At 37.9% G+C, this 18,996-nt stretch overlaps 1 protein-coding gene across 6 annotated transcripts in view; it reads left to right on the forward strand.

Moving 5' to 3' along the window:
• Positions 1 to 303: 303 nt before the first annotated feature.
• The window catches only part of CNTNAP4 (contactin associated protein family member 4), a 263,350-nt gene continuing 244,657 nt past the window's right edge, over positions 304 to 18,996 (forward strand). For 5 of the 6 annotated variants that reach the window (XM_059903577.1, XM_059903581.1, XM_059903578.1 and 2 more), the window contains exon 1: positions 319 to 403. In XM_059903577.1, coding sequence (XP_059759560.1) covers positions 319 to 403 — 85 coding nt within the window. Of the gene's footprint in view, positions 404 to 18,996 lie in introns of all 6 variants that reach the window. The other variant, XM_059903575.1, reaches the window with a different exon arrangement.

Below are 18,996 nucleotides of genomic sequence, written 5' to 3' on the forward strand. Positions count from 1 at the left end.
GCGCTGCTGTGAATTTGGAGGAGGGACGCTGCTGCTGCCAATTTCTGGGACCACGGCTGCGAGGAGTGGGCGTGGCCTCGGCAGTGTGGATGCTCGTTCGGAAAGATGCTGAGCGCTTTTCAGTGAGCAGTCAGGGCTGTGGTGTGTGTGTTTGTGTGTGTGTGAGAGAGAGAGAGGGAAGGAAGAGGAGGAGGAAGAGAGACCAAGAGACCCAGAGGTGCTGAAAATCCAGACAGAGCTGGGAGAGAGACTGAGAGCAGGACTGGAGCCCTCGGAGAGCCACTCAAGATCTTTTGGGGGAGCCCAATAAATGTGAACATGGGGTCTGTCACCGGAGCTGTTCTCAAGACGCTACTTCTGTTATCTACTCCAAACTGGAACAGGGTTTTAGCTGGGAATTCCCGTAAGTATACAGCAAATGATTTAAAACTTGAAGGGGGCCTCTCTGCAAAACTTTAATTCTGTTGTTTTTTATGATTATTATTTGCAGCTGGAATTGCTGCAAAGCATATTGCTATAAATGAAGCATCACTTAAAATCTTGCAAATACGACTGGGTTTACACATGTCTTTCCTCTTGGTCTGGTCAGAATATGCAAAGTATCATTTCTCTTTTTGTCTATGAGCAGAATCTTGTCCTCTTGTCTTTCTGTATTCATTGAGAACACTCAAGTTCTAGTAAAACATTAAATCGTCATCTTAATCATGGAATAGCCTGTGAATGTCTTCGTTTCTTCCCTTTTTTAGGTTTACTGAATTTTATTGGAATTATGTCTAACAGGAAAACAACTGGCAGACTTTACATTATGCTACATTAGCTTAGATTTCTGAAGTTTGCAATTTGGCAGACTGATAGCTGGCTGCATCTTTAAAATGATGCCCGGATAATAACTGAAATGTACTGCAGAATTCAGGGGCAGAATTGGTAGAGATGAACCTCAATATTAGGAATTGTGCCCTCACTGCCACCGGAATGAGACTTGAACACTACTGAAAGAGGGGGCTTGATTCCTACATCTTGCTTAAAGAAATACATTCAGGTGCTTTTTTCAAAAGTATTATTCTTGAATTTTTAACTTTATAAATTTGTGATTGAATATTCTGATTCTGAGTTAATGGTCCTAGGGAAGATTTATTAAGACCTTATTTCTAATTTAAGTGTCATCCAAAATAATTTGACAGAAGCCCCTTCATCCACTTTTTATTAGAGATAAGGAAAAGTTTTAAAAGTTACATTTGGCCTAAAATCTCTAAACGGGAGAATTTCCCCCTCCCTGATGAATGATCAACAAGCTCGGCAAATACAACTTTTTCTCTCTTTCTTGGACTTTAAAGGAAAAGCTCATCTGCTTTTCAAGAAAGGGCTATGAGGCCTGATCAGGAATTTATGTCACTACTGTTCAAGCAGGTTTAGGTTTGGGGGACACAAATAAGCCAGTAACCAGGCATTTGCTATGGCACATCGCTTGAGTGCACTAAAGCACTCTGATGTGGGAAGAACATTATAAATGACCTTACTGGCCCAAGCCAAATGCTCATTTACATTGAATGGCCACTGTGATTCCGTGCTTCCATTCAGTATTAGCTCACTTAATGGTGTGGTATATCTATCACTCTGAAAGAAGAGAACTTCACTCGGATGCTGCACTGTGTTTTAGCTTCTGTTTTAATTTGGGGGTGTAAGAATCCCATGAGTCAATAAAATGTGCATATTTTCACCTAATCAAAATCTTGGAATGCTGTAATAGTAGCATTTGACCAACATTACAGCAAACAAACAGTAACAACACAGACCCCCCCCACACACACACACAGAAACTTTTGTAGAAAACGCATAAGTAATTCATCGTCCAACTACCGAAGTTCAACAAAAAAGGAAGCGCTAGAGGTCACTCTTACAATGTAAAGCACATCATTTGAAGCATCCTTCCCTTAAGAAAAGCAGAGCTTAAGTCTGGCCTAGAGGCGGTCTTGTCTTTCCAATACGCTGACTGTTTGAGTTTATCATTGATTAATGTGACTGACTGGGCTATTAGTTGTTTACATTTGTTTATTTTCTTGAAGTCCAGTAAAAGGCAGATCGACATTCAATAGCTTCTTTGTAATATATCTTCTTCAAAGGAAAGTTGAGCTGCTGAGAAGATCTGAGGAGAGCAGAATATTCATGGGTGCTGAGCTCTGGCTGGGCCTCTCCTGACACTTAAAATTTCAATCCTGATTCTGTATTCTTTCAGCCTTGGTTTATTCTTCAGGAAGTAGTTTAATGCTCTTTTAAACATTTGATTAAAGAACCTATAGCATTTTAAATTATTAGGAACATTTAAATATTAAAGTTGGAATTCTTGGTTACCATATGTTTTAAGAGTTGACTGTTCTTAAAGTGTCATAAATGCAGTTAAATGACTTCAGATAATTAAAGCTGCATTTAGTAATTTCTTGTTACTATCACATTGACAGTATGATTTGCAGCAGTAGATATAAAAGAAAAAATTCATTTCCCAAGTTTTATTTCATTAGTATTTTGTGGGGGGGAAAGAAAGCAAGGTACTTATTACCAAGTCATTGTACTCCATGTGTTGTATCTTTTTTGGAGGAACAAGTCTATATGTTTACCAGCAAGGTTGTAATTCAGCATAGTGACAAGTGACCATCAACCAGCATAAGTGTTTTTAAAGTATTATAATAGCTCCAGTAATTCTTTTGGACAAGACTTTATATTAAAACATGAATCAATCTTGAACACCAATATTAAAGTCAGGGAGAACTGAATAAAAATAAAGGAAATTAAAGGTCAGTCTCTCGGGTGAATACAAAGACATTTTCCCTCCATCTATTTACAGCTGATTCACCAGGAGCAAATCTGCTATCCACTGAGTCGGCCCAAGACTGCCCAAGGCCGCCAGTATGAAAGCTTTCATGGGACAGGACTCTGTACACCAGGGACAGCTCAGGGATTAGGTAGACTTTAATTTGAATGTTAGTTGATCTAATTAATCAACAGGGTAACTTTACATTAGAAGGTTTCTGTGCAAACACACACACACATACATGTTCATGTGTATCTGTGTGTGAACATATGTATATATTTATATAAAGATGCATAAACCACTAGATGCATGTGCTTATACATCTTTGGTGACTGCTGACTCCTCTTCTGACTAAAGATGGAAAACGTTGAATGGACCACATTCTTTGGCTATTAGCACCCTACCTGACATTTCAAAAGCATTGAACCAGCCCCAGGTCTTTCCTCCTTGTTCTGGTCAAGGTGTTATTATATTGAAGGGTTCCTTCTGTGAAAGTTTAGAGACAGATCCTCCTAGTAGGGCTGCTCTTTGATAAGCTGCACAGGCTGTTGGTTTCTTCACTTGCTAGTAAGATACATGCACTGAAAAGGGAGTCATCTCTTTATTTTTTTAAAAATATTTATTTTCATTTATTTATTTATTTTGGTTGCACTGGGGCTTAGCTGCGGCTGGTGGGCTCCTTAGTGTTGGCTCACCGGCTCCTTAGTTGTGGCATGTGAACTCTTAGCTGCGGCAGGCATGTGGCATCTAGTTCCCTGACCAGGGCTCGAATCTGGGCTCCCTGCCTTGGGAGCGTGGAGTCTTAACCACTGTGCCACCAGGGAAGTCCCTTTATTTTTAAATTGCTCTTATGAACCCACAGTTTCCTTCTGAGCATTAAGACATTGTTGGGGGAGGGGTGGACACTGTAAAAGAAGAAAAGGTGTAAGTCGTAAGGCAGCTAAGAGTTTTGCTTTTATTTTTACTCTTGCAGATCATGTGATGGAAGCTCTCTGGCTTCAGGTATTCTGAGAATATTTAATGCTTAACAAGTAGCTTATGAATGACATAATTAGAAGTTAATTTCTCACTGTGTGCTTTCTTTTCCATAATTGGAATAAAGACTGTATGATATCTACCCTGAAAGAAGCACTAAAGAATATGTTAAAATTAACAAAAGATGAAGGTAATGACTTGAGTAGATGATTGTTCTTGTGGGCTCTGGGATGCCACCTAAATGCTACTGGACAGATTCTCAAATTGTTCAAATTCAGCCTTGTACCTCTTTCTAGAAACTTTCTTCTTTTCCTCCTCCTTCCCACCCAAATTCTTTTCCATAGCAAAAAATTACTAATATAAACAGTAAAGTACTGATAAAATACAATTATGAGTTGCAATACATAAGTAGCTGACCTCTGGATATAAAGGTGAGCCTGAACTTTGACTCACTTTTCTAACAGCAATACTGATTTGTTTTCATCAATCTGGTGCATTCTCCCCTTTCCTGATAGTATACATCCCAAATCATTTCTGATAAGGGCAGCCTCCAGCTATGGAGATAACACAGCTCATAGCCAACAAGGAATCGAACACATGACTTCCACGTGATACCTAGTGCTTAACCTAAGTAAAAAACATTTTTATGTCTTCTAAAATTAATGTCAGAATTTGTATCATATGTAAACAATTCCTTTATGGAAGCCAATCTCTATATCAAGATTGAATTAATTTACCTTTTCCGTGAAAACAAATTAATAGAATTATATAATGTCACTTGTAAGATAATGTAATATTTAATTCAGAGGTTGGTAAAATATGGCCCATGGGTCAGATCTAGCCCACTGCCTGTTTTGTGTAGTAGCCTGTGAGCTAAGAATGGTTTTTATATTTTTTTCAAATTTTTTAAAATTAATTTTTATTGGTGTATAGTTGATTTACTGCATTTTGAAATGTTTGAAAAAAATTAAATGAAGAATTCTCTGTGGCATAAAACAATTATATGAAATTCAAATCTTAGTTGTTCATTCTTCTCATTAGTAGACCTGTATGGCGAAAATTTATACTCAATTATTATTATATTTTTAATTTTATCAATAAAATTATCTTAAAATTGATTTCCCTCTCGTTATACAAGGACCTAAATAACATTCTTTACTCTCTAGCTCTTCATAGAAAAAGTTCATTGACCCTTGACTTAAATAAGCCACAATATAATATAATGATGTGACCTGGATAGTGGATAAATTATATACTGCTATGATAAATTTAGTCTTTATTTAGTACGCAAATACATTCCTGAAGAATTGAAGTGCTGAAGGTAATGCTACAATTGCCAGGAGCTATAACAGAAGAAGCCTTCATTAGCATCTTCTTCATATGTGTCTTCTTAAAGACATTATTCTTCAGAAATCTTGTTATTTCCATGGGTATGAATTATTTATAACTATTTGCAAAGTTTCAGCAGTTTTGGCTGCTAAAGAGACACTTTCAATCTCAAGTAATCCCCTTAGTATAAGAAGTTCAATAAAGTGTATAAGTAATTGCAGCTTAGATATTTTGAATGAAAATTCTGTTGTTATTTTATACTTTCATTAGTGTAAATTATTCCACTCCATACTAATAAGGAACACGCATTTGAAATCACTGATTGTATGAAGTAAATCATCTTACTGGAAGAATGTCCTTGTCCCTATGACTTTTACAGTAGCAGCTTCCTAAAAATTCTGAAATTGGCAAACTTTCTAGAATAAATTGAAAAATAGATTTTCATTTAAGCGCTGCCCACTGAGAATTCATAATAATTAAGCAGGTGCCTTTTACCTACTCATGCCAAGATAATTAATTTTTATGTAAATGCCTTGTCCATTTGGAATTGTATTTAATTTTCATTTCCAAGAACTGATGAGTGGCCTCATTTTATTTACATTACACTGTTTACTACAGTGTTTTTTTTTTAAAGTTTAAGTTAAAAAATATGATACGGTATAATATTTTAAAAATTCTTTTCCTTGAAGTTTCACTGTAGCATTTTTTCCCGCAAATGAATGGCCATATGTTAAAATGATTTATTTTTCATAATACTGTTTACAATGGTGCAGAACTAATGAAGATTTCTGTCTTATCAAAAGACCAATTTCCAGATCAAAGACAGCCTAGGACCGTCTCATATAGCTTACTTAATGTGACTTATTCTGGGTGTGGACGAGAATGATGATGGGATTCATGACTCTCTGTGGTAAATAGATGATAAAGGATAGTGACACTCGCATTACATGGTTCTGAACTTTTTTACAATAGAATACCAGTCTTGCTTTGCAAACACCGCTTTTTCACAATTTGATACTGTATTTAGAATCTGAATCTCCTTTACCTCAGATAAATTGTATTGGGGCCTTAATGTTGTCAACTTACGAATCATATCACTGATTAGTCAGGTTATTTATGAAGTCCTTCTCTGTCCTTTAAAAAAAATCTTTTCCTTTCCTCTGTTGTGACTGAAAGTTTACAGAATGACCCAGTCCCTGAAAACAGTCGGAAGAATAATAAGAATTTATCCAGCATTGTTACATAAATCCCAGATATGTGTATTCAGATTTGTAGGTGACTGTTTCTGGTGAAATATTAAATAATGCAGAGTTTGATTTTTTTTAAGTGGCCTGCTGTTTCCATTATTGCTTAGCTTAATTTTTTTTTCATTTTTATCGATTCAGAAATCTTGGCCTCAGTAACTTGTTTAGTATTTATTTAGAATTATTGCAGTTTTTCAAGTTAACTGTATGGTAAGGAAGGACGGACCCATCACAGAATATGTGCTTAAAATAGGGGATGTTTCACGGATGAACCATGATCATGAGGTGAACTGAGCTGTGTTCTTGGTGGTGGTGGGGTGAATTCTCATAGAATATATGGATTGTTGTTTTAATGGGTATTTCAGGTGGGAACTTTTAGAAACACCCTTTAACAAACAGACCTTTAAAAACATGTCTTGAATTGTAGCATCACATGCTAAGGTCAGTTTGATTTGGGTCCCTATAAAAAGGAAAATCTCAGAAAGAGAAATAAATGCCCTAAACTAAATGCAGACAAAAAATTATGGAGCTTTAGAAGAACTTGTGTTTATCACTGGAAGTCCTTAAAGGAAGAATGAACTCATCAAAAAGCCTCAATTAACTGAATATACTTAAATGAATAATTCACCCACAATATTAATATTGTAATTTGAAGTCTTTGAGGGTTTTTTTTTAAAGTTTAAAATTTCTTGAGAAATAATGGATAGTTTACCCATAAGACTAAGTTACAATAAATGCATTCCTAAATAACCGAGATGTCGTTGACCATTGGATTATCTTCTTAGTTACTTTTTGGGAGGAACTTTGATGTCTGAGATTCCAGCATTTGAATTTTTTCAAGGAGTTCTAAGACTGTTGTTGTCTGGCTGTGTGCTTCAGTTAGGCATGTATGTATACATATGTTTATTTATTTGACTTCTAGAACTATCATTCCTTGTTTATAATCTATGAATTTAGACCTTCCACGGTGCTGATCACTCCAGGGTCTTGGTAACTCTGTGTTGGTAAACACCATATCTGATATGCTATTAGCACAAGTAAAGATATTTTTGTTCCCCAATTGACTTTCAGAGGATAAAGTTTTTGCAAGCATGTCTTTTGCCAAGGTATTCACATACATGGGACCTGAAACTATGGTATTACTTACTGGTAAAAATGTACATGCAAAATACATTACAAATTGTCATTATTACTTCAGTTCTTCTGAGGTGAGTTGGTATTTGGAAGAGGAAGAGTATGTGCTTCATTTTTTTTTCTCCCAGTGCATTTTCGTCATGGTTCACGGAAAAGTGGTACTCTGGTCGTAAAACCAGAGAAATAGCATAACAGGAGGTAAAAATGAGCCCGTTTATGTTACAGTTAATGAGTCATTCCAATGTAATAATTGGAAAAGTGAGTGCAGCCTAAAAACATTTGACATTTTAAGTAGTTTAAAATTAGTAACTATAAAATTTTTTTATGCTATAAGTATTTAATAGAACAGTGAAGAAATTTACCTCTAAGGTTTTTAAATCACAAAGGAAAAAAAGGGTATGATGTGTATCAGTTGTCCTACAGCTCTAATTACTTTTTTTACTGAGTACTTCTTATTACTTGGCAGTGCTCTAGAATAAGATGTTATGTGTTTCTAAATTATAAAAAACATATTTGTTTCTGTAACCATTTTTTTTCCCTCACTGGCAAATATGATACTTACAAGTGAGGTCACAGGTCGACCTTAGTTTAGAAACAGCATGTGAATATATAAATTCAACTGCTTTCCTAAATTACATTTATCGTATAGTTTTAAGACAAACTACAACCTGTAATTTCGTTAATTCAGACTTACTCTGAAGTTATAACCTACAGAGAGATTTTTTTTTAAAATATTTATTTATTTATTTGCTCACGCCAGGTCTTGGTTGCGGCAGGCAGGCTCCTTAGTTGTGGCACTCGGGCTCCTTAGTTGTGGCACACGAACTCTTATTTGGGGCATGCATGTGGGATCTAGTTCCCTGGCCAGGGATCGAACCTGGGCCCCCTGAACTGGCGTGGAGTCTTGACCACTGCGCCACCAGGGAAGTCCCGAGAGATATTTTTTGAATGTCCGTTGAAGGGCATTGATAAACTCTCCTAGGAATTTGTTGCAAGCCTTGGAGTTGGGAGATGCTTGGATGGCAATGAACAGACATTTGACCCTGTGGCCCATAGCTGAGAACCCCGCATTTTCCTGTTAATGTAAACAAATTACCTTTGTGTATCAGACCCAAAAGAGAGATTTTTGAGAAAATTTGAGAAAGTTCAGTTTCTCTCTGGGCTAACAGCTTTGTTCTAAAAGATTGAGTATGTATTTAGATCTTCAAGACTTGTCTTTAGTTTTCAAAGATATTGATATGTGTTTGTCTTTTAAGATATGTTCATCAGTAGATAAGCAAACAGAAGAAGGGAACTAAATGCAAAGTGGTCTGTGAGGGAAATGAATTGCTGAGAGGAAATTGTCAGTGTGTGTGTGTGTGTGTGTGTGTGTGCGCACGAGTGTGCATGCATATGTTGGAAGATATTGTGGATAGGGACTGGGAAACAGGCCATGTCGGCAGAGAAATGGAAGACAATCCCCTAGGTGGCACATTTTCAATTAAGTATTGTTGGGATACATAATAAGATTTTTATTTTATTGCTACTATACCAGAATAGTCTCCTGTATAGTTTTAAAACAGTATGTGGGATTAAAAATAGCAAGAGGTCTTTCTGGATCCAGTTTAAACTCATCCCAAGCAGAGGGACAGTGTTGCCCTTTTCTGATCCCAAAGTGCTTTATTTTCTAGGCAAAGGCCATGAAGACCTCAGGATCCCCAGTTAACTCAACTTCTAGTCAGTCTCAGGGTGCTAGTCTTTCTGAATATGGCAACAAAGGCAGAAAATGGCAGGAGAGGTTTTGACTTAAAAGCCACTAGATAAATTGAAACATAATTTAACTCTTGAAGACAATGTGGTGAAATGATACTGCTACCAGGAGAAGGGCGTTTTAAACAAAGTTTTGCATTTTTCACATCCATTCACTTTTATTTCTCAATTTTGGCTGATTTTGAACAGAAAGAAACTATCTCCAAGGCAGAAAGCTGCATGAATGCTTAGCAATCCTCATAATTAAGGATTTATAATACATATTTACATTTGCCATGTTTTAGATGTTTAGGACTTAATTAAAAGAACATTGCTAAAATAAAAGCAATTCTATCTAAAGTGGTGGTGAGGGAATTCTGTACAAGGTTATAAAGCTGCTCAATTAGGCTCTTTTGTTCCATTGTGAGTATGATTTCTGTGCTTATTTGAACTGTTGTACTTTAACATGAGCCTGTATTATAATACTGTTAAGAAAACATCATGCGCCTTGTAAAATGTCATAACACAACTTTAAGTATCGTAAGATGTGTAGTCCTTCCTAAAACACACAAAAGAGAGAAAATTCGGGAAAAGAACTAGCATACATGTAAGAAAGCAAGGAGCAAACACTGAAGATAACTTTTGGTTTCTTAAATTCATAGCAACCTATAGGATCTAATCCCAAAATGGAATATGATAAAATATTTCATAGTCAAATGTCTACTACAGAAATAGAAAAAGGAGGCTACCAAAAATATGATGTAGAATTTTGGGTACTAAGAATAAAATCACGATCACAATAATTTTCTATGCTTGATGCATAAAACTGAGTCGTTTGCTGGTGTGGCCTTGTAAATGATCATATTCATCTCTTAAAAGCCTTGATATGTGCTTGCCTTGTCTCTCTCTCTCTCCCCCCCCCTTTCTCTCTCTCCCCCTCTTTCTCTCTCTCTCTATTATATATATATATATATATATATATATATATATATATATATATATAAATCGCAACATGAAACAGATTAGTATGAGAAGAATGTATGTAGTATCATTAATCACTGACACATTCTCTAGAGAAGATGCCAGCAGCGCCCTCTTTTTCTGAGTTAGCGAAACTGAGCCTTCCGTGATCACTTTCCTGGATGTGAGGGTGATCTGGCTGTGGCATCTGTCATCTCTGCGATTGCCAGGGTTGATTTGGCTGAGAGACCTGCGAGGCAGCTGTCCCCTTCCTCCCTCACTACTTCCTGTGACTCATGCAGTATTTTTAAATACTACACATATATCATATTTTTAGGTGTCTGCCATAATGAATTGATGTTTTTAATTAATGTTTAAGGTTTTTATCAAAATGAAAGCGAATCTTGTCTCAGCTGTATTTCATTGTTAGGTGTATATTAAGTCCAAACTTATTAGCGTAGCAAACAAATATCTTCCTCCTCTGAATTTGCTTATCTTTCCCCTTTTGTCTGTCTTAATTGCTTTCTCTCCCTCACAATCCTGCCCCCCTGCAAGTGTCCTCTAGCCTCTGTCACCTGGTCTTTACAGCTGCTGTTCCCTTTGCCTAATTGCCCTCAATCACTCCCTCTAAATCCTCCTGGAAAACTTCTACTGAAAGCAAGCCTCACCTCCTTCCTCTGTGGAGTCTTGCCTGATCAAACCACCTCACCTCTATTCATTCTTCTAACAGAAATTCAGTAGAACCTTGAGCGTTTGCCTATTCCTGATCATAGAGTATCAAATCTGATTTTTTAGAAAATATGTCTCCCTTTCTCTCTCTGCTTCCTTTTTTATTTACAGCAAATGTCATTTGATAGGCCACTATATCAGGTCATTTTTAAAATATAAATTTATTTATTTTTGGCTGTGTTGCGTCTTCTTCTTTGCGCGCGGGCTTTCTCTAGTTGTGGCTAGTGGGGGCTACTCTTCGTTGCAGTGCACGGGCTTCTCATTGCAGTGGCTTCTCTTTGTTGCAGCACATGGGCTCTAGGTGCATGGGCTCTAGGCGCATGGGCTTCAGTAGTCGTGGCTCGTGGGTTCAGTAGTTGTGTCTCTCGGGGTCTAGAGCGCAGGCTCAGTAGTTGTGGCGCATGGGCTTAGTTGCTCCCCGGCATGTGGGATCTTCCGGCACCAGGGATCGAACCCATGTCCCCCATGTTGGCAGGCGGATTCTTAGCCACTGAGCCACCAGGGAAGCCCCTATCAGGTTTTTGGATTGAGGATGTTCAATGGACAGGCAAACCAAAAATACATCATAAGCATAAACTTGGAACAGCATTTTTCCTCTTGCAGGCCATCAGTGTGCCTCCTCATTTCTGTAGGGCCTCCCAGGTCATCACCTTCAATTTGGAAAGTTGGACCACAAAGTTCTTGCCACATTTCAAGAAGAAATTTTCAACTCCTTCATCTATCTTGCACTTCAATTCCTTTATTTTACATTTTCCCATTTGAAGATTTATCTCCTTTATGGAGGGTAGAAGAAAAATAAAATCAGTTTTCTCTTTTTTTTCTTTTCATCATTAACTTTATAAAGAGTGTACCTGCAGCTTCTTTGGTCTTCTTTTGTCTATAAATATATGCAAAACGTTTTTCATTGCCTTTAGTAATTTTGACAAACATTAATGAGTTCTGAACTTGTATATTCCTCTTTTAATTGCACACATTTTTAAAGATTATTTTCTTGTAAAATGTCATCATTTTTTAAAGATTCCTCTCATGTTTATTCCTCCTCATGGTAAACATTTGGGACTTTCATTGCTATTATTTTATAGTTCATAGCTTTCCACACATGACGTATGTTATCATTAATATTGACAAATATTCCTTTTGCATTGGGCTCTGTGGACTCTAAAGTGGTGGAGTGTACCTCACAGGCCTGGAGGGCAGACATTATTATCACTATTTTACAGACTAGGAAACTGGACTTTAGGAGGTAGGAGGTATTTCCAAAGCCACTGAGTAAGGAAGGGTAACCTGGGATGGACTTGAACCCAAGTTTCGTGATGCCAAAGCCATTGCTCTTTGAAATGGAATACACTCATCTTCTCCGTGAGCCTTTAAGATCACCTCCCCTGAGTATTAGAACCCACACTTGCCTGTTTTCAGGGTTCCCTCCCTGGTGTGATAAATTATAAGGTAATGTGCCTGTTTTCTTCCAAGGATTCTGTCACTTGTATTTTATCAACAAGCTCTTCCTTACGAGTTGAAGTAAAGTATCAAACATCACCCAGTGTATATATAAGTGTAAATTTTTCTCCTCTGAGTTCCACCGACAACCCCCTACCCTTGCTCACTGATACCCAAGGACCTATGCATTCTGTCTAAATTCCTTCTTTGAGTCGATAGTTCCAGGAACAGGTTCCAAGGGGCTGGAACAGCTCAAATCACAAAGAAAACCCAGCTCCTTTCTGCAAGATTGCAACAGTGCCTGACCAAGGCACTCTGCAATTTTGTTTCTTGCCTCTGTGAAACCACTCTCCTTCCCCATGTTCAGGAATATGCTCCCTTTGGGTGCTGTATTAGTCTGCTAGGGTTGTCATAACAAAATGGCACAGACTAGGTGGCTTAAACAACAGAAGTTTATTTTCTCAAAGTTCTAGAGGCTGGAAATGAAAGATCAAGGTGCCAGCTGGGTTGATACCTGGTGACACCTCGCTTCCTGGCTTGTAGATGGCCACCTTCTCACTGTGTCCTCGCATGGCCTTTCCTCTGTGTGTGATCAGTCAGAAAGGGAGCTCTCTGGTGTGTCTCTTCCTCTTCTTATAAGGCCACCAGCCCTCTTCCATTAGGGTCCCACCCTTATGCTCTCATTCAACCTTAATTACCTCCTGAAAGGCCCTGTCTCCAAACGCAGTCCCATGGTGGGTTAAGACTTCCATGTATGAATTTGGGGGAGGGGTGGGGTGGTGTCCATAGTAAGTGCTCTCCCTGTTTCAACTGCCTGAGTAAAATGTATCTTCTCTTGGTATTTGAGACAGATATTGCTCTGACCTACTGAAACCTATCAAGGTAGTGAAGTCATCTTACAAGTTTTTTTAAGCTGTCTTCCGATGGACCCCGTCCTCAGTGGCGCTGCTGGGATCATGTGCAGTGCGCTTCTCCGCTAACCCCCGCCGCCTGGTTGCCGCAGGCGCTAGCACTCCCTGACCCTTCTCTCTTTCCTTTTATCTGGGCCTGGTGCTCTCTAACTGCCTCTGCCCGCGAGTTTCTGACATCCCGCTATCCCCCTCCAAATTCTTTTCTCCTTTATGTTACCGAGCTCCAGTTGTGTTGTGATTTGCTCCCTGTGTTTCTCATGTCCCCTTCCCAAAAGTTGATTTTGCAGTTTGTTTCCTCTGGCACTTTTCCACTTCTAATCTGTAAAACCCGGAGCACACAGATTCTCCCTTTATTCCCTGGGATGCTTTCTTTGTCAAGCCAAAACCAACCAAACACAACGTAGGCAAAACAAATGAACAATCATCATTCTAATAACTTCTTTAAATTCAATTTAAAATTTGTCTAATTTAAAATTTGTAGAATGCCCTCCTAGTATTGGGAACTGGGACAGATGTTCGCCATACATTGTTTCACTCAATCTTAATGTAGCGTCTGTTCACACCAGTGTTTTCTCTTATGCATGCTTTTCCATCATCTCCAGTGCATTTCTCTTGTGGCTAAATATTCTTTGTCTTTTTAAATGGTTCTTCGTAACTTGTCAAGTGGATATGCTCTTATTTAAACGTTAAGAACCAATTGGTTGTTCACTGATTTATTTTTAAAGTTTCTCAGTCTACCAGTGTCTGTTTCTAATATATGGCTATCTTAAGATTCCTGTAATTCTCTAAGACCACAGGATCTTAAGCCATTTACACATGTCAGTGTCATGAAGTGTTCAATGTCTTTGCCCCACTTTAGTGAAAACCTAAATTTATTTTGGAAGGAGAAATTTAACACGATAACTGTCTACACCCGTCCCTTTCCTGCTCAAGAATTTATAACACTTAAAGATGGTTCTGTGTCTCTTCCGGTGGTATCATTTGTTCAAACATGAATCAGAGGTGGTGGGTAGAGATTGCCACACTTGACAGATCGCAGAAGCACATCTGTCACCCTCCAGGAAACCTGCTCACTCATCCATTGGTCTTGTCAGTTACACACACAGCCGTCTCGTCTCTATAGCCCTCAGCAGCATCACCAGTCATCCCTACCTGTGTGTCTCTCAGGAGCTTGGTGCCCATGGCCTCTGATGGGCGGCTGCAAGTGCAGGTTTTCAGTTGTAACCATGAGCCTAGTGTCTTCTCCAGAAGGCATGAGTCACTGTTTATGGGAAGAACCTCCTAACTGCCATATCACACCTCCCTTGGTACTGGTTTTGATTTCCTTCTGGCATCTTCCGGTTTTGTCTTCCTTTTAAAAAAAATGAAAATTTCTTCCATCTTTTTGAGAAAAATTTCAACATCTCAACAAAACAAATTAGTATTCCTCCCTACTTTTATTCCCTCCTTAATCAGGAAAAGCAACCTATATATAATGAAGATCATAGTGAAAAAGAAAAACTTCAGATTTATAATTTTGAATGAGAACTCTGTTTCCACAGCTAAACCAGGACCAATACCCCTTGAGCCAGTCTCCCAGGGTGGATATGATTCTGTGAAATACCTGATATGCCTTTGAATGGTGTTCATTAATCCCAATCTCTTTCTGAAAAAGAAAAATATCAGAGACATTAAGAGCACTTTGGGTCTCACTCTTTCTTTGACTACTGACCCCTATTCATCTAGCTCAGCTCTCTTTAATATTTCCTCGTTACTCTGCACAAGCAGTACACTACACCTTAAAAATTTGCTCTATCAAAAAAATCAATGAGATCACCATTTCAGTATTATTATTTTTTAAATTTATTTATTTTATTTATTTATTTTTGGCTGCATTGGGTCTGCGTTGCTGCACGTGGGCTATTTCTAGTTGTGGCGAGTGGGGGCTACTCTTTGTTGCAGTGTGCGGGTTTCTCCTTGCAGTGGCTTCTCTTGTTGCGGAGCACGGACTCGAGGCGCGCGGGCTTCAGTAGTTGTGTCACGAGGGCTCAGTAGTTTTGGCTCTTGGGCTCTAGAGCACAGGCTTAGTAGTTGTGGCGCACAGACTTAGTTGCTCCGTGGCATGTGGGATCTTCCCGGACCAGGGCTCGAACCTGTGTCCACTGCATTGGCAGGCGGATTCTTAACCACTGCACCACCAGGGAAGTCTTCAATATTATCTTTGATATAACAATATTCATGAGCTTTCTAGTTCTAGGTATAACAACATTGAATGCTTTCTAGTTTTCTTTCTATCTTCCCAATCACACAAGTAAAAAATATTAAGGGAAAATGATTTCCTAGGGCATTAATTAATTGGTTCTAAGATGAATTTCTTCTTACTTTGTACAATCCACTGTTTTTAGGTGGACTTCTGTGACTCTGCATTTAAGGCAACCTTTCACAAAGTATATCTTCACAGTTTTATGGGTATATGCTTGGAACTAATTGGATATTGTTGAAAATAAATGTATTTAATTTCACCTGCTAGTCAAATACGAGGTGAAATACCACAAGCAAATGGCTAATCCAAGAGTTGAAATTTATTGCATCTTCTCGAATGCGCTGTTTTTATTTTTTTTTTAATTAAAAGATACAACTGATGCCCAGAACTGAATGTAGCATTTTTAGCAGAGTGGCTGGAACTGAAGGTTGTGATCAGTCTTTACTCTTTATGTTCAACACGACTTTCTTTTTTTTTTTTTTTAATTAATTAATTAAATTTATTTAATACACATAGAGCTAATTCAAGTAATCTCCTTCTTCTCCAGCAAGAATTTCTTAAGCCTTACATTCTTCTAAAAATAAGAGATATAAAAAGAGTAAGTACCTATCTGTCTAACAGTTGCCATTGCAGGGCTTCTGCTTATTTTCTAAATGAGCTTCCAGTGTGATGCACAGCAAAAGAAATATCAGAGTTACCCTGGAGTTTCTATATTTCGGAGGGTGAGTGTGGTAGGTAAAGAAATTATCCATCCATCTACTCAACTGCTAAAATGACACGTGAGTTTTTTTCCTAGTCAGGCTAGTGGGGTAAAATCATAAATCCCTGCCACTCAGGGACCCCAAACCATTTGGGGAAGACAGAAAGACATGCCTTAAAGTAATTCAAATGAAAAGCAGGCTGTGATACACACTTCACTTCAATCTAGATTCCTGATGTAATGCCATTCTGATTTATTTGGTAACCTATATGTTTCCTCTTATTTCCTTTAAAAATCAGTATATGACCAGTAATATTACTAGAGTTGATATAAGATGAGTTATTATATTTTTCACTGACTATTAGTTTGGAAATTTATCCCCATGAATTATACCGGGTGAATATGTTCCATATTAAATGAACCCTATAATTGCACTCACTGGGACTCTGGTTATTTTTCAGTTGGCACTGATGATTTAGAGAATTATACCTAAGAAAGAAAGAAGAAATACTAACTAAGAATATTATAAAAATTCTTAGTGAAATAATGTTTACATTGCCTGGATGTATTTGGTTTCATACAAACAATTACTTTTCACTGGGTGGGGTGATTGTTCATTCAATCTATTAAAGTGTTCCTTACTCTCATAATTTTTGAGGCTTCTTGGGCTTTTACCTTACTCTGCTCATTTTATTCATTTATTCACTCAGCAAATATTTAGTAAGCCTCTACAGTGTGCTACCTATCATTACACATGTCCGCAGCATCAGTGGTTTTGAAATGTTACAGTGGTCAGAATTGGTAACTTCTTGCTAACAATTGAGAATGGAAGTTTTGACTCCCAGATACATAAAGGCTTTTGAGATCATATTTTATGCCTAAGGTTTTGATTTTCTTACAAGAAAATGTACAGTACTATTCAGGGTGGTTAGTTCTATTACACACAATGTGCTCAGTTGCTGTTTTGGCTAACTGTTAACTAGCCCACCCTGGGCTTAAAGCTCAACATTGCCACTTTCTAGTTCTGTAGAAAAGCACAGCACAGTGTGATCACCATGATGAGAGAGAGGAATACAAGGCTTCTGGGCTGGTAATAGGCAGAACACCAGAGAAAGCTATTTCTTGGACAAATAGAAGAGCCAGGAGGGGGAAGTAGGGGGAAGCACATTCCAGTTCGAAGGAGCCTCACAAAGCGTGGAGCATTGGAAGGCACTACAAGTCGTCCAGAAGGACGGGCTGAAAGTGAGGACTGGTGGCAGATAAAACTAAAGAAAGAGTCAGGAAGCATCCCAGCTCATGAGTCTTATATGTAAAGCAAAGACCTAAGTATCCCTAGAAAAATGGTACAGATGAGCCGGTTTGCAGGGCAGAATTTGAGACACAGATATAGAGAACAGACATATGGACACCAAGGGGGGAAAACTGCGGTGGGGTGGGGATGGTGGTGCGCTGAATTGGGCGATTGGGATTGACATGTATACACTGATGTGTATAAAATTGATGACTAATAAGAACCTGCAGTATAAAAAAGCAAACAAACAAACAAGACCTAAGTATTGATATTCTCTAGGGGATCATCTTATTGTTAGAAGTGTTATATGTACACGTGTGTGACATAGATTAGATTTGTCTTTTGTAAAGTTAAAACTCTTGGCAATATGAAGGAAGGAATGATGAGGGAAGGGGAATAGAGTCTGTCTTGGGAACACAGAATCAGATATTTAGCGGGTGAATTAATTCCTGTAAGAAGTAATAAGAGCTATAAATTGAGACAGTGACAGTGGAGACAGACTTGTTCCGTGTGAACATGTAAGACTGACAGAATGTCATGATTGATTGAATGTAGAGATACGTGAGATCGAGGAATAGTCAATTCCAGTTATTGGCTTTTACTTTTGCTTTATTATAACTGTGTTTATATTCCAAAAAGTGTAATATGCTTTTCGTATGTAGCTGCTTTCTTTCTGAATAAGGAATTTTAATTCATTTATATTTGTTTCCTTTTTTTTTTTCATTCTCTTCCCCACTCTGTTTACAAAGGATCATATTTGAATTTTTTGAGATATAATGCGATATTTTACAAAGATCCATGCCATGGTGATATACTGAGTAAAACCTGTCTGAAATAAGGCTCACACAGAGTACTTTCTGGCATCGCATGTTGTTACATTTTAATGACATCTCTTATTTTTGGCAGGAACAGGAATATAACCTGAATTGAAGGTTTTGTGGACTGTTCTTCCCCATCACTGATAACTATGTTTTCCTGTCTCCCACTCAAATATCTACCCCCACCCCACCCAGATGTCTTAGAAAGTAGAGATTCAATACTTGCTCCTTCTGACAAAAGGTTGAATTCCTTTAGTTGGGTTGTTTAAAGGCTTCAGGACAAATACAGTCTGGGTTGAAGTATCTGTCACTTGATGTGTAAAAAGAAGACCTAGACAAAATAGAAAAGCAAAAGTTGATTAAAATTTTACAACTTGCTCTTCAATGTAATTGAACAGACATTTACCAAGTGCCTTCCATGTTGAAGCATGTGCTAGAAAACAGGTATATAAAGATGTATAGACTCTGCTCTCAAAAATGGAAGAGAGAGAGAGAGAAGGAGAGAGGAGAGAGAGAAATGGTACTAATTGTACCATTTTTGAAAATGCCTCATAATTTCAAATCCACTTCTTTTGCTATATCTAAGGATTCAGAAGCTATAGGTGAATGCTATTGGGTACTGACCATCTTTGATACCTCAGGCATTGAGAAGAGCTAAGGTAATTGCCCCTCTAGAGAGCTTTAATTCGCCA

This window comes from Balaenoptera ricei, chromosome 19 (genome assembly GCF_028023285.1).
Source record: "Balaenoptera ricei isolate mBalRic1 chromosome 19, mBalRic1.hap2, whole genome shotgun sequence".
NCBI classification, from domain to species: domain Eukaryota; kingdom Metazoa; phylum Chordata; class Mammalia; order Artiodactyla; family Balaenopteridae; genus Balaenoptera; species Balaenoptera ricei.